The following is a 15,080-nucleotide window of genomic DNA, read 5'->3' as shown; positions in this document are numbered from 1 at the left end:
AAAAAAAAATATATATATATATATATATATACTGTGTGTGTATATATATATATATATATATACACACACACATTTGCCATTTAATCCCAAATACAAAAACTATGTCATGTTACTAGATCCTAAAGGTCTAAACATTGGACCGTTTTCTAGATTATTTCGAGTCGTAAAGTTAGCAGGAGATACAATTTATTTGGCTTCTGCAGGCATATATTATGATACTAAGCAGAGCAGAGGGTTCCTGAGCCCTCCCCAGCTCAACAGCGCCCCACAAATTCCCAATGTAAATCTGTGGTGAAAAATGGAACTGCAGCGTGCTATAATTGAGAGCCACTGGGCCAGATTTGAGACTGCCCAGCTTATTTTCACATTACTTTACATAAACCTTGATCCACTAGATCAGGATGATATCAATCAGCTTCAGCTATGTGTATATTAGTCTGCATCAAGCCAGTAACTAGTGGGCATGTGTCTTCTTTTTATAAGGAGTAATGTATCAAATTAATTAAAGTACAAATCATTTTGTTTAAACATGCTTGTGTGAATAGCCTTTATATAGTTTTGTTGTGTTTGTGAATATGTTTGAGAATAGACACGACTTGCTTTTCCTCATCGGAATTCCTCCACAACTTGTAACATTCTAAAACAATATATGGAGGCAATAAACATTAAAGGATTAGTTCACTTCTGAATTAAAATGTCCTTATAATTTACTCACCCCCATGTCATCCAAGATGTTCATGTCTTTCTTTCTTCAGTCAAAAAGAAATTAAGGTTTTTGAGGAAAACATTCCAGGGTTTTTCTCTATATAGGGGACTTCAGTGGGGTTCACTGGGTGGAAGGTCCAAATTGCAGCTTCAGTGCAGCTTCAAAGTGTTCTACACGATCCCAGACGAGGAATAAGGGTTATTATGGAATAACCTAATACACATAAGGGTTATTATGTATATTTAAACACACACACATGCATGTTTATATTTAAGAAAAATATGTTGTGTGTATATATTAAATATATATATATATATATATATATATATATATATATATATGAATATAAATGTATACATGGAAAACATGGAAATATTTTCAAAATATATACTAGATGTGTGTGTATTTATATATAAATAATACATACACACAGTACACACACATAACCTATTTATGTAAACAAAAACTTTTATTTTGGATGCGATTAATTAATTAAAAGCTAAACTAATTAAGTATTTTACAACCTTGTACATGACGACTGCATGACATTTTACAACAACAACACAATGACAGAAAGCCATGACATTTGTCAACGTTACTTAAATATTTTACTTACCTTTATGAAAATGTCGAGAGCAAACATACATAAACGGAGATACGTTGCCAAAAGTGATGTTTTTGCGTCTCACCGCTGCAACCCAGGCCACCCGACGCCTCTTTGTTATTTCCGCTACATGCTGTCCATAACCTTTCTTCCAAGTGGGAAACTTAAAAAACCGTTCCTGGTGGTGAAGCTTTTGACCGTTTCTATCGTGTGACTTAGTATTACAACCTTTCACACAACAAGACCGTACCATTGTCTTTGAAATAAAGCGAATGAAAAATACAATTCTCCAACGATATATTACCCCGGCTCTGATACCTTACAAATGGCGGCTGCACCCATAATGCACTTCGGTTCTCGCAAGCGTGACGTCACCTGACAAAGACCGATTGGCGGTTTTATTTTTTAAATCTACAAGTATCACTTCGATTTGCCATAATGTATTGCTTTATTCCATTAAGTGTATTATTAATATAATAAATGTTAAGAATATGACATAAAACATGACATACAATTAACAAGGATCAAAAATATTTGCCTCTATAAAGGTAAAAAATGCACCTGTAAATCAATTTAAGGGGGCAAATATTGTCCTTTAATAGAAAAGGTGTGACTGCGGTCTAAGTGGAAGAGAGGGAGTACGAAGAACAGAAGAATGTTAAATGCCCCAGGGGGTACGCCGCTGAAAAAAGTTTGAGAACCACTGCACTAGTATATTGGGCTCAACAGAAGCATCAGTATCCTCATTTATACCAGCTGGCATTGGCATTGGCATTGGCATTTTTATGTTTCCCTGCATCCTCTGTTCCATGTGAAAGACCTTTTCCAAGGCTGGAGAGGTTTTGTCCAAGTAGAGAAATCATCTAAACCTATAGGACCTCTGTGAATGGACACAAATAAACTGCAGAATCTCCACATTCCAGAACAATCTCAAGATTCCCCCTCCTAACTGTTTGCAAGTCGTAAAACTGATCAATGGTCAGCCCAGGAGCCCAATTGTCTCGAACAGTTCCTGTTCCACTCTGCTTATCTTCTCAAGAGACACATAAAGCAGTGATTGACTTCATCCAATCAGGAGGAGAAAGAACCCCCTTTTGTGTGAGAACCATGTCAGCCACAAATGGTTGCTTGTCACCCAAGATTGCTTTGCATAAATCCATGAAAAGACACAGAAAGAGAGTGATTTGCCGGACACTCTCCAGACATGCAAAAACAACGGATCTAAAGAACAGTATTAACGTGACTCGATCAACCTCTGTCTGAGACCATTCAGGGAACAGATGGTCCATGGTATCCATGACCATTTACACATAAATTGATAATCGAATAAACAAAGAAGACAGATTTACATTGACACGTTTGAGCGGGAAACTCACCACTCGCGTAGCTGACTTTCTTGACCTCGGGAACACATGATTCCCTTCAGATCCTGCATTCCAAAAGAGATGCGCTGTTTCATTGCAGACAAAGAAACACGGAAACTTGAACAGACAATTTAAAAAGGACAATCATTTAAAGTATAAAGGGCAACTATATTCTCAAATAATGTGTTTTATGTCTTTTATATGCTTGATGTAAGGGAAACAGGTCAATTTAGCTCAAAGGGAATCATTTATGATTTTATAGGGAATTTGGACAGAATCACTGTTTTACAGCTGATCACTGAGTCGGCCAGCGATTCATTGAACGAGCCGTATAACATCAATTCTGCAATGGATATTAATATCCCAAAGTATAGTGTAAACACTATTTATTAACACAGTAACAAGATCGGCAGTTAAAGACATTAACTTGTAAGCACTCAGGTGTTCTGGATCCAGACTGAAGCTTGTGTAAATCCTAGTAGGGATGTCAATCCCGTGGCAAAAACAGAGAAATAAATAGTGAGCGCAGTACGTTTTTCTCTAACCTTTTTCAATTTGATGGGGTAGTTAAAGACTACACTGCGCTTACTTTAACTGATAATTCATGAGATAGTAAGTGAACTGACGAGGTTAATAAGAGACTTAACTTACCACTGCCAGTATCTTTGCTGGGAAGTGTGGTCTTCTGTTTGGTAGTTCAGTAGGCCTACCCACATTTGGAAAGGGTAATTTGGCTCTCCTTGTAACCACGAGAGCTCCCCAATCCAATCTCACCAGTAGGAAAATAACAGGACAAATTTGACGTTACTTAAACTTTGTTGCTTCCAACGTCTTTAAAGTTTGTTTGCTGAAGACCACGCGACTGGCGCAAAGCGTCACGTACGTCAGTAGCGCAAGAGCTGATAATTGTTGTCAAAGACTTAAACTACTTCAGTCTGTGTGCATTGGATTTATTTAATACACGAGTTTCACAATTTGAGTTGAATTACTGAAATAAATGAACTTTTCCAAGACATTCTAATTTATTGAGATGCACCTGTATATATTGTTTGCCTTACAAAATGTCCTTTAGACGACGATACAAATTATATTTATCCGTACCGGTTTCGAAAAGTACAGAGTGGTACAGAGCACCATTTACTGAACACCAGAACACACTGTATTTTCATAGTATCCTATAGTAACTAACTGATTATCATTGTAGTTAATACTACATTATGATATAGTATAAATTAATAAAGTGTAGTAAATACTGTAATATACTACAGTATATCTACAGTTTACTATAGTAAAAACTTAGTTACGAACTCATAGTTAATACTAGAGTATGCTCTAGTATAATTTAAAGTTTAGTAAATATACAGTTTATAGTAAAACTTAATTTTACTACAGTTGCAAACTCACTATAGTTAATACTAGAGGATGCTGTAGTATAAGTTAAAGTGTAGTAAATATTACAATATACCACAGTGTACTACAATTTATTACATTTTACTATAGTAAATACATTACTACAGTATTTTTTCATGTGGGTTACTAGGTGTTTATAAAGAAAACAACCACCTTTTTGTAAAAGCTTTATGTTTATGAGACACAGGTGAAAGGCTACTAATTTCTGGCAGGGACTGTGCGGAAGTCAATTCTGACCGTCCAGTTGCATGTTATAAATGGATTCTGCATCCAAACATTGCAGTTTTTTCTTAGTAGATCCTAATATGTTCAGCAACATGTATTTAAATATCAGTTTTACCAAAAAATAAATTCTATTCTCATCTATTTTAATATTTATATGCATGTTTGTGATTTTAGAGAGCAGCGTGTGAACGGGACTTTTATTTTGGTTTTGTGGAGTGACGTCACCGGGCTGCGCTGCGTTCCTGCATCTGTTGTGATTCGGATGAAAGGTTTGTGTTTTTAAGACTTTAAAGGGTTTAAATAGATATTAAACATTCGGTCTATTTGGTTGTTTACAGTAACTTTAAAACGAATCAGTTGTTATTTAATGCAACATGAATGCTTATCTAACATTAATAAACATTTTTTTGTGTGCTTGTAAACCGCGTCCACTTATGAAGAACAGAAAAGGTGCGTCTCATTTCGCTCCATACATCGTGAATCAGTTCATCATAAACACGAATTCAGTCACTGGCTAGTAACGTTAGTGATGAGAGAGAAACGGGGCTTTTCGAAACTTCGAGTCATTTGAATCAGTTGCTTCGCAAAACGATTCAGTGATTCGAATCGCTCGATTCACCGCACGCTTACGACACCTGCTGCTCAAAACAGTGTAAATGCAACAGAACAACAAACACAAACATGAGTAATGACAACTTTTACAAATGAATAGCAAATGTTTTAATGAAAGTGAAATATATTCAATTTAATTTACAAATCAATACTAAATGTAAATAATAAATGCCTAAAAAAGAAGGGTCTCTTTGATTTATTTTATTAATTTGTAGCACTAATTTACCCCATGATTTACTCACCCTCAAGCCATCCTAGGTGTATATGACTTTCTTTTTTCAGACAAATACAGTCAGAGATATATAAAAAATTGTCCTGGATAGGCATGTGACGGTATCAAATTTTCATGTTGCGATAATTGCTGAAGATTTTTTTATCACGATACTGAAATGAGTTGGATTATTTCAACAAGAACAGAACATTTAAATACAATAAACAACACAAATGTATAAAGTAAACATGTTTCAAACAGATTAAAGTGCAAAAGAATTATAATGAACAATAGTTAACACTTTACAATAAGATCTCATTAGTTAACCTTAGTTAATGCATAAACATGAACAATGAGCAATAGCTACATTTGTTTCAGACGCTATTATTCTTTAAAGAGAAATACAACTTAGTTCATGTTAGCTCGAGTTCATTAAATAATACAGTTAAAACTTTTGATTTCAATAACTTGTTATTAAATGTTAAAATTAGCTAAGATTAACAAATGATTTAGAAGAATTTTTCATTGGCAGTTTATGTTAACTAATGAATTAACTAATGTTAACTAATGGGGCCTTAATGTACGAACAATATGAACAATAAAGAATCAAAACATTTTCAAACAATATCTAGGGCATGTTGTAGTCCAGATTAAAAAGTTTGAAAATAAATAGCCTATCAAGTCTTTGGTGTTGTATTTGGTGAGCGAATACACAAATCTGAATGGCTGTTTAAAACATTTAAATACTGTTCAGAAACAGAAAGTAGTGCAGCAGCTTTGTTTACGGCTGTTCCATCAGCGCCATCTGCTGTCAGAGAGTGAATGTGCGCTTTCATTCAGCGCTTCTCCTGTACTCGTTCCGCAGTGCGCTTCCTTCATCCATGTTGGGCTTGTTTACATCAAGAGTGCGCATGTGTCTTTGACGCAGCATACAGCAGTGTTGTGCATTTTAACCAGTTAATGGGAAAATAATTCTTAAAATGCGTTCAAAAACTCTGAATAATTTAATAAATATTTGTTCACGGTATTTTGAAGTACCCACGATAACAATATCGTGCATGTTTATTATCGTGATATATCGTATTACAGAATACCGGGACATGTCTAGCCCTGGCTCTTCCAAGCTTTTATTATTTTTTCAAAAGATCTCCCTCTTTTTGTTTTCTTTCTTGCTGCATTAAAGATTAAATGGTTAAAGTTCTATTTTCGCGCAGGCGCAGTGAGGGAAAAAGCACTGAGTTTAGGCCAGTCGGTTCATAGCTCTGCTTCAACTGTGCGATACCCTCACGAGGGCCGACCAAAATTTCTGACATGTTAGAAATTCATCCAACCGTCCGATTGCCTGTTGGAAGAGACTTCTCGTTTCCCCCTGTACACTGCACGACAAACGACGCACAACAAAGCTGAAATTCGGCCCGATTCAAAAAAGAGTCGCACGAGCCGAAATTCGGCTCAAATTCGGATGAAAATCACACAGTGTATGCCCGGCTTAAATGGTTGTTTTGTCTGGTTTAATTGTGTTTATTGCTATGTCCTACTTTGTGTGTTGTATCCAACAGGCAAAGTTAATACACTTACCCCTGGTTTCACAGACAAGGCTTAAGCCTAGTCCCAGACTAAAATTGAAGTCTGAGCTGTTTCAACTGAAAGAAACTTGCACTGATTAATCTTGAAATATGTCAGTGCCCTTGTTTTGTCTCAAAATGCACACCAGTAATGTTTTTTCTAAGGCATGTTTATAAAAATTACTTTAAAATCCTAATTGAACTATGGCCTAGTCCTGGCTTAAGCTAAGCCCCGTCTGTGAAACCGGGCCTTAAAAGTGTAGTTATGATTGACAAGGATAAAAGATTTGTAGCTGTTTTTTCATTATTTAAAATTCATCCTCAATTATCTAATGATATGCGGCTTGGACGCGGCATCCATCAAAAATAGACTAAGAACCTATCTTTAGCGAAGCAGCGCGGAGAGCCGCTTATGAAATGTTGAACCTTTATGCATATAGTCGGGATTTAATGTTATAATGCTATATTATTATTATTATTAAACTAGACATTTATTTTATTTTTTTAAACTTCATTCACAAGTAAAAACATCACGTTTCTGTTTTATTGAGCAAATGGTGTCATCCATCCCTTTGCGCCACCTGGTGGTGATTTCGCGAACGAGTTTCACATGTGACTGATTTTTATTTGCACAAGCGTGGCGGTAATAGGCATTCTGTTCGACTAACTACTGTACACCTAGGATGGCTTGAGGGTGAGTAAATCATGGGGTAGTTTTCATTTTTGGGTGAACTATCCCTTAAACTAGGGAGCTGATTGAGACGCACCCAGAGATTTAGTTTAGATTTATTTTTCTTTCTGTTAATTATTCTCATCTTAAACAGGACAAAGTGTCAAAACACACATAAAAACTCCTTCTGAAGCAGCTGAGATCCACGTGACACACTATTATTAAGATGGCGTATATTAAAGAGGAGAGTGAAGACACGAGGATTGAAGAAGCATTCAGAGTTAAACATGAAGATACCGAGGAACAAACAGAGATGGCTCTTATTAAAGAGGAGAGTGAAGACACGAGGAATGAAGAAATATTCAGAGTCAAACATGAAGATTCTGAGGAACAAATAGAGATGGTGTTCATTAAAGAGGAGAGTGAAGACACGAGGAATGAAGAAGTGTTCAGAGTCAAACATGAAGATACTGAGGAACAAACAGATATGCCGTTTATTAAAGAGGAGAGTGAAGACACGAGGACTGAAGAAGTTTTCAGAGTCAAACATGAAGATACTGAGACACAAACAGAGATTGGGTTAATTGAAGAGGAGAGTGAAGACACGAGTAATGAAGAAACATTCAGAGTCAAACATGAAGATACTGAGGAACAAACAGATATGCCGTTTATTAAAGAGGAGAGTGAAGACACGAGGACTGAAGAAGCTTTCAGAGTCAAACATGAAGATACTGAGGAACAAACAGGTTGGTTTTCCTTCTCAAAGCTGAACTCACTCATTTGATTCTTATTAAAATGTCCAGCTTGTCCAGCTCTACAGGAATGAATTATATTTTTGAAGAATGATATACTAGTGTCCTAATTACATTTTATTTTTCATGGAGTGAGTCACATCATGTGAACAGACATGTCACATGACATGAGATCACATGACCAGAAAAATACTACAATGCTGCCTTCAAGTGCAGCTGAGAAGATTTTACTTAGAAGTTGGGCATTTGTTACTATGACATGTTAAATTAGGAAAAGTTATACAGAAGTAGTCTGAATAAAAGAATTAAGTTGTATAATATTAAACCCAATATCTTCTACTTAATTATAGAATTATAGAATCATGTCTAAATTATACTCTGCAAGAACGGGAAAATTCAGATCATGTGACTATTAAGATAACATGTTGATTTATGTATTGGGAGGAGAAACATAGTCACCCCGCCAGCTAAAACAATGTCTAATTGGTCAGGACACCAGTAAGGATGTGTCTAACAGCTGAGTTTAAAAACTCATGACAAAAACAAATTTTTCTTTTTGCCTTTAAGCTTTTTGCGTTCTTTCAGTGCGCTTGCGAGCTTACTACATACCTGCTGCTCCTCTACCATCATGACATAAGTCTTTAAATACTGTATGTCCAATAAAGTCTTGTATGTATTAAAAGAGAAGTATTGTGTTTTGTGCTTACAAGTTAATGTCTTAAACTGCTGATCTTGTTACAGTTCTAATAAATAGTGTTTTCACTATACTTTGGATATAATATCCTTTGCAGAGCTGATAGTTATGGCCGTTCAATTAATCGTTACCAATAATTTGATCAGCCGTAAAACATTGTTTCTGTCAAAATTCACTATAAATATAATTAGTAATTCCCTTTTAGCTAAATTTACCTGTTTCCCTTTCAACAAAGTAATTTGCAGTACATGGAAATGGCAAACAATTCCCAGAATGCATTGTTTTTTTACAATATAGTACAATTTTACTGGAAAACAGTGTGTTATTGTCACCTTCTACAATGTAAGGTTAACATGTATTTCTTTTTTTCCACTGTAGACACGATGCCACCAAAAGAGGAGCGACAAGAACTGAATGAAATGGAAGAGAAGGATCAGAATGAGGAACTTCATGATTTCATAACTGGAAAAAAATCTGTAAAGACTGAAAAAATGTCCTCACGAAAAAGAGCCCAGAAGACCAAATCTAACACCTGCCATCAGTGTGGAAAGTGTTTCAGTGAGAAAAAAAACCTTAATGACCACATGAGAGTTCACACTGGAGAAAAGCCTTTCACCTGCCCTCAGTGTGGAAAGAGTTTCAGTCTCACAGGAAACCTTAAAATCCACATGAGAATTCACACTGGAGAGAAGCCTTTCACCTGCCCTCACTGTGGAAAAAGTTTCAGTCACACAGGAAACCTTACAAGCCACATGAGAATTCACACTGGAGAGAAACCTTATGCATGCCAACAGTGTGGAAAGTGTTTCAGTGGGAAAAAAATCCTTAACGACCACGTGAGAATTCACACTGGAGAGAAACCTTACACATGCCAACAGTGTGGAAAGGGTTTCAATGGGAAAAAAATCCTTAAAGACCACATGAGAACTCACACTGGAGAGCAACCCTACATATGCCAACAGTGTGGAAAGTGTTTCAGTCAAAAAGCGAACCTTATAAGCCACATGAGAATTCACTCTGGAGAGAAGCCTTACACCTGCAAACAGTGTGGAAAATGTTTCACTAAAAAGTGGAACATCATAAAACACATGAGAATTCACACTGGAGAGAAGCCTTACACATGCTCTCAGTGTGGAAAGTGTTTCAGACATAAACCATCCTTTGATTCCCACATGAGAATTCATACTGGAGAAAACCCTCACACGTGCAAATTGTGTGGGAAGAGCTTTACACGAAAAGGATCTCTTAAGACTCACATGGTCATTCACACTGGAGAGAAGCCGTTCACATGTGATCAGTGTGGAAAGAGTTTCGGCCGAAAAGTAACCCTTAATCAACATGTGAAGATTCACTTTAAGAGAAGTGTTTTAGATGTTGTCAGTATGGAATGAGTTTCACAGACAGGAAAAACCTTAAGAATCATGAAATAACTGGAGAGAAGTGTGCCATCACTACCTACGTTTTCCCAAATAATCCAATAATAATCTGAGAAGCTGTCATGTAAACACCTCAATCAGTCTGATTGAGCTTGATTCAAATGAAATTTCGATCCGATAGAAGGGGACCTGAAATAATTAAATCAGTACAGAGCACAATGTCTCGGGTTATGCGTGTAACTATGGTTCCCCAAGAGGGAACGAGACGCTGTGTCCTCTAGCGGACACTATGGGGAATGCTTGACCGTTGTCTGAAGCACATGTGCAAAAACTCCAATCCTATTGGTCCACATGGCCCGTGACATCACAGGTGGGTGCCCGGAAGTATAAAGGGGCACCTGCTGAATACTTCACCAACTAGTTGTCTGAAGGAGATGTAAACAGGCAGGCCGAAGGCATGGTGAGGGGACGCAGCTTCTCATTCCCTTTCGTGGAACCATGGTTACATGCGTAACCCGAGATGTTCCCCTTATAGGGGAAATGAACGAAATGCCAACTATGCCGTGCCGAGGCACATACCTGTTCACCTGGCGAGATACCAAAGAAGTCACAGACATACACCTAACCTTTCCTCAGAAAGGGGCCAAGCCACTGACGCCCTAGGCTGCTCACTTAACTTGGGAAATGGAGAACCAGAATGATGATGAAGAAGTAAGCTTGGGCTTTAAGTAGCTGTTGAGCTAGAATACAGCTATCCTCAGATAGCTATATCCTAAGAATCTCATGAAAGGCTTGTAGATAAACCATATACAGCTAGCCTCAGATAGCCATCCTTCAAAACTTCCTAAACCACAGAAAGTGTGCTATCTGCTTACAACCCTAGCAAGGGAGATAGCACTGACTAAGCAAGGGCTCAAGGAGACCGCTACTTAAAAACCCTAAGAAGGGGAGCAATCATTGAGCTAGCACATAGCTGTACCCAGGAATGGGCACCGACTGAAACTGCTCAGACCACAGAGAGTGGGCTGTCTACTTTCAACCGTAAGAGGGGAAACACTAGGAGGGCTCAAGGAGACCACTACTTAGAAACCCTAACAGGGGAGTGAACACCGAGCAAGCACATAGCTATCTGAGGGTAGCTATGTTTTCAGGAAAGAGCTAAGACAGCTAGCCTCAGATAGCTGTATTAAGTAAGCCCATCCTGCCATAACAATTCCTAGAGGAAGGGGGAAGAGAATGATCAGGAAGTGCCAGCCTCAGGACGTGGGCGATCACCGCGTCTCTTATCTAGCAAGTCCTTGAGATCCTTCTTCCCTCTTTTAGCATTGGCCTTCCACTGCCGACTCCTAGAGGGAGGAGGGGCGCGGTTAGCTACGCTAGATTTCTGATCTTGTCTATGAGCCTCAGCCCTAGACAGATCTGCCCCTCTAAATGAGGATTTAGAGCACTGAGGAATGAACGTCCTGAAGGCAGCTGTTTAGCCACACCCTCAACATTAGCATAATCAGTGTGTTGAAAAAGATGTAGCCGATATGAATACGGTTTCCCCCAGGATTTAGATATCTCCGAGTGGAGATCTGGGAGAAACGGAAGACTCCCGGTGGCGGGACGATCAAGACTGGCCAAAAAACGCTCATCCAGGCGGCCGCGAACAGGCTTAGGCTTTTCACGCAACCACACAAGATCGAGCTGCTCAGTAGCATGATCCATCATTTCCAGAATTTCCCTGTATGTGTAGTTTGGGGGAGGTTGATGACAACTCAGCGCTCGGACTTTCATTGTTGTCACCAACCACATCAATCTCTTCATCATCATTCTGACTAGAAGAGCCCAGCAGCGCGCTATCGGGATCAGATGACTCTAATGAAAGAGTGTCTAGATACGAGACGCACTTGAGCTTGCGGGCTGAGTCTTTGAAAGATCCAAACCTTTCTCTAACCTTTCAGCGAGCTCGACCTGCGATCTCCATGAATCGAGTTTTCGCCGTACCCGACCCGCAAGGCGCAGATGCTTGCCCCTCTTCCCTCGAGAAGACAGACAAATGTGATTGGAGCTTCTGCATAGTGAATTTCTCACAATGCGCGCATTCGGAACCCTCAAGCACCGAACATGCGTGCTCCTCCTCCAGGCACGTACCACACAAGTCATCAACGCTCGCCAGGTTTCAGAGACATAGTACACACTGCTAACAGACAGACGGCTCATGAAGACGACACAAGTATTCAGCAGGTGCCCCTTTATACTTCCGGCACCCACCTGTGACGTCACGGGCCACGTGAACCAATAGGATTGGAGTTTTTGCACATGTGCTTCAAACACCGGTCATGCTGGCAGCATTCCCCATAGTGTCTGCTAGAGGACACAGCACGAATTCCCTAGAAGGGGAATTATTAGAGTTATATCACCAAAGACAGTATAAAATACACAGTGTTGGTGTTATTTTAACATTATAAGTTAATAAAATAGCAGTGCTGGTGTTATCCACAACTTGGTGACTGTTAAATCACTGTGTTAAAAAATGTTCTTTTTAAATTAACCCAAACTGGTGTAAATCACCGCAACCCCTCCCTGTTTTGCTCATTGCACCGATGTTTAATAAAACCATAATTTTCTCTTATAAGAAGATGATGATGAAAGATCAGCTAAAATTGTTTTCATATGGACTTGCTTCATGAAAAATGGTATGTATGTACATTTTACATTGGTTTATAACCTGCCATTGAACAAAATAAGGTTGACAATTGTTGGTTAATATATATTTCAATCATGACAACTCTCTGAATAGTTTTAGCATGTTACTGAATATGGCAATGTCTATGATTTACTTTTGCACTTAATTTTTTCACAGAGGCGAAACTAAATTAAGTGGGGGCCCCAGGCAAAATTAATCAATGGCCCTTCAAAAAAAAAAGTTTTTTGTTAAAATATCTTTGTTACCTATAGATATAGGCTGTGTCCAAAATCACTCACTCATTCACTAATCCCTATATAGTGTATGGCAATTGAGTGCACTATATCAGATAGTAGTGAATGGAATTAAGTGTACGAATTTGGACACTGACGTATAGACCGCGCGTCAGAGAGCTGGAGCTGTTGCAGAAACATCTTCGTCATATATGTACTTTTATATTACATGTACCTTATTTTAGAAAATAATATTAATAACAATAACACTCACAATTACTTTATATTGTAATTATACATACCTTCACGCCAGCTTTGTGGTTTCATCCACAAAATGTTGACACCTGCAACCACACATGCCTACAGACAAATTTTGCTAAGCAAGTACCTGCTCCACTTTCACTTAGTTAACTGAAGTATTAAAGGGGTCATATGATGCTATTTTAAAGATCATTATTTTGTGTATTTGGTATAACAGAATATGTTGACATGCTTTAATGTTCAAAAAACACATTATTTTTCAAATACTGTACATTATTGTAGGTCCTCTATGCCCCGCCTCTCTCAAACGCTTCGTTTTCTACAAAGCCCCCTCCTTTGACAAGCGCAGTCTGCTCCGATTGGCCAGCTGACCCAGTGCATTGTGATTGGCTGAACACCACAAGCACGCGTCGGAAATGTAACGCCCCTTACCATAATCGAGAGCTTCAGCTTTCAAAGTAAATATCAAGACGTTAGTTATAATGTCGTTAGTTTTACCATCAGTTCAAGCCCGAAAGAGTAGACATGTGGGGGCGTGTTAGAACGAGCCGTTTTAGGTAGGCGTGGCTGACTCTTAACTTTTATAAAGAATATCTCTTTGGATTTGAGACTTTAGTCTTTGCAACTTTACAGATCTTCTTTATGCACCAAGAGCTTGTAACACCAAAGAGAAAGGAAAAATTGAAATCGCATCATATGACCCCTTTAAACACAACACAATATTGGATAAATGGTTATCAGTGCGTCCTCCAGGGGGTAGCAGCGTGAGTGCTTGTACTCAGAATGCTCCTGGTTTTAATGCGGAGCCCCAAGTGGGGTTTTCTTGTGATAGTACTCAGCCAACGTCCTTCCCTGCTGTTCATGTTACAGGTGGGGATTTTCATTTTTCTGATGCCACTATTCTAATTAGCACTTCTAGAGCCTCCTGTGTTCTGCAACCATGGCAGGACCAACCCTAAGGAGTGAGAAGGTTCACCATGAGAAAGATGCAATACTAGAAATTGCAAAGTTAAGGCATGACCATTGGACAGCGAAATGCTGATTGGGTCAGCAGGGTCAGAAAAAACAGGTGGAGAAGAAAAGAGACATGTTAACTGCAAAAGAATTAAGGTGAAGGTGTGAAACCATCAGGAATAGGGTGACCATACGTGCCATTTTCCCTGGCCAGGATTTCTATATTGCCTAAAATATCTAGGTTTTGGCTTTGTTTGCGTGTGCAGACCGATCGGTGTATGACATAAAAATACCTCGAGAGCATTTTGAAAGCATAAGGAACCGTCTGTATGGTATTTTGATGTCATACACCGATCGGTCTGCACACGCAAACAAAGCCAAAACCTAGATATTTTAGGCAATATAGAAATCCTGGCCAGGACGCGTCCTGGGAAAATGGCACGTATGGTCACCCTAATCAGGAACCATTTAGTCTCCAGTTCCACCATTTTCCAAAACTACAACCTACCTGGAGTCTCCAGAAGTACAAGGTGTCAGGTTCTCAGGGGACTTAGGTTAGGTCAGGGGTAGGCAAGTTCGGTCCTAGAGAGCCGCTGTCCTGCAGAGTTCAGCTCCAACCCTGAAAACAAAACTCACCTGCCTATTGCCTTAGTAATCCTGAAGACATTGATTAGCTTGTTCAGGTGTGTTTGATTAGGGTTGGAGCTGAACTCCGCAGGACTGCGGCTCTCTAGGACCGAACTTGCCTACCCCTGCTCTAGGCTATAATATA

The 15,080-nt window shown here is 38.7% G+C and overlaps 1 protein-coding gene across 1 annotated transcript in view; it reads left to right on the top strand.

The window, feature by feature from the left end:
- The first annotated feature begins 4,524 nt into the window (after positions 1-4,524).
- Positions 4,525-15,080, top strand: part of LOC107707771 (gastrula zinc finger protein XlCGF57.1-like) — a 132,956-nt gene continuing 122,400 nt past the window's right edge. Inside the window, exons 1-4 of the mRNA XM_016511872.1 lie at positions 4,525-4,578; positions 7,522-7,671; positions 8,077-8,113; positions 9,192-10,101. Of these exons, the coding sequence (XP_016367358.1) occupies positions 7,594-7,671; positions 8,077-8,113; positions 9,192-10,101 (1,025 nt within the window). The 5' untranslated portion in view covers positions 4,525-4,578; positions 7,522-7,593. The remainder of the gene's footprint in view (positions 4,579-7,521; positions 7,672-8,076; positions 8,114-9,191; positions 10,102-15,080) is intronic.

The sequence above is a fragment of the Sinocyclocheilus rhinocerous genome, unplaced genomic scaffold, assembly GCF_001515625.1.
Source record: "Sinocyclocheilus rhinocerous isolate Xijiao unplaced genomic scaffold, SAMN03320098_v1.1 scaffold1888, whole genome shotgun sequence".
NCBI classification, from domain to species: domain Eukaryota; kingdom Metazoa; phylum Chordata; class Actinopteri; order Cypriniformes; family Cyprinidae; genus Sinocyclocheilus; species Sinocyclocheilus rhinocerous.
This window is presented reverse-complemented; position numbering and strand designations above follow the sequence as displayed.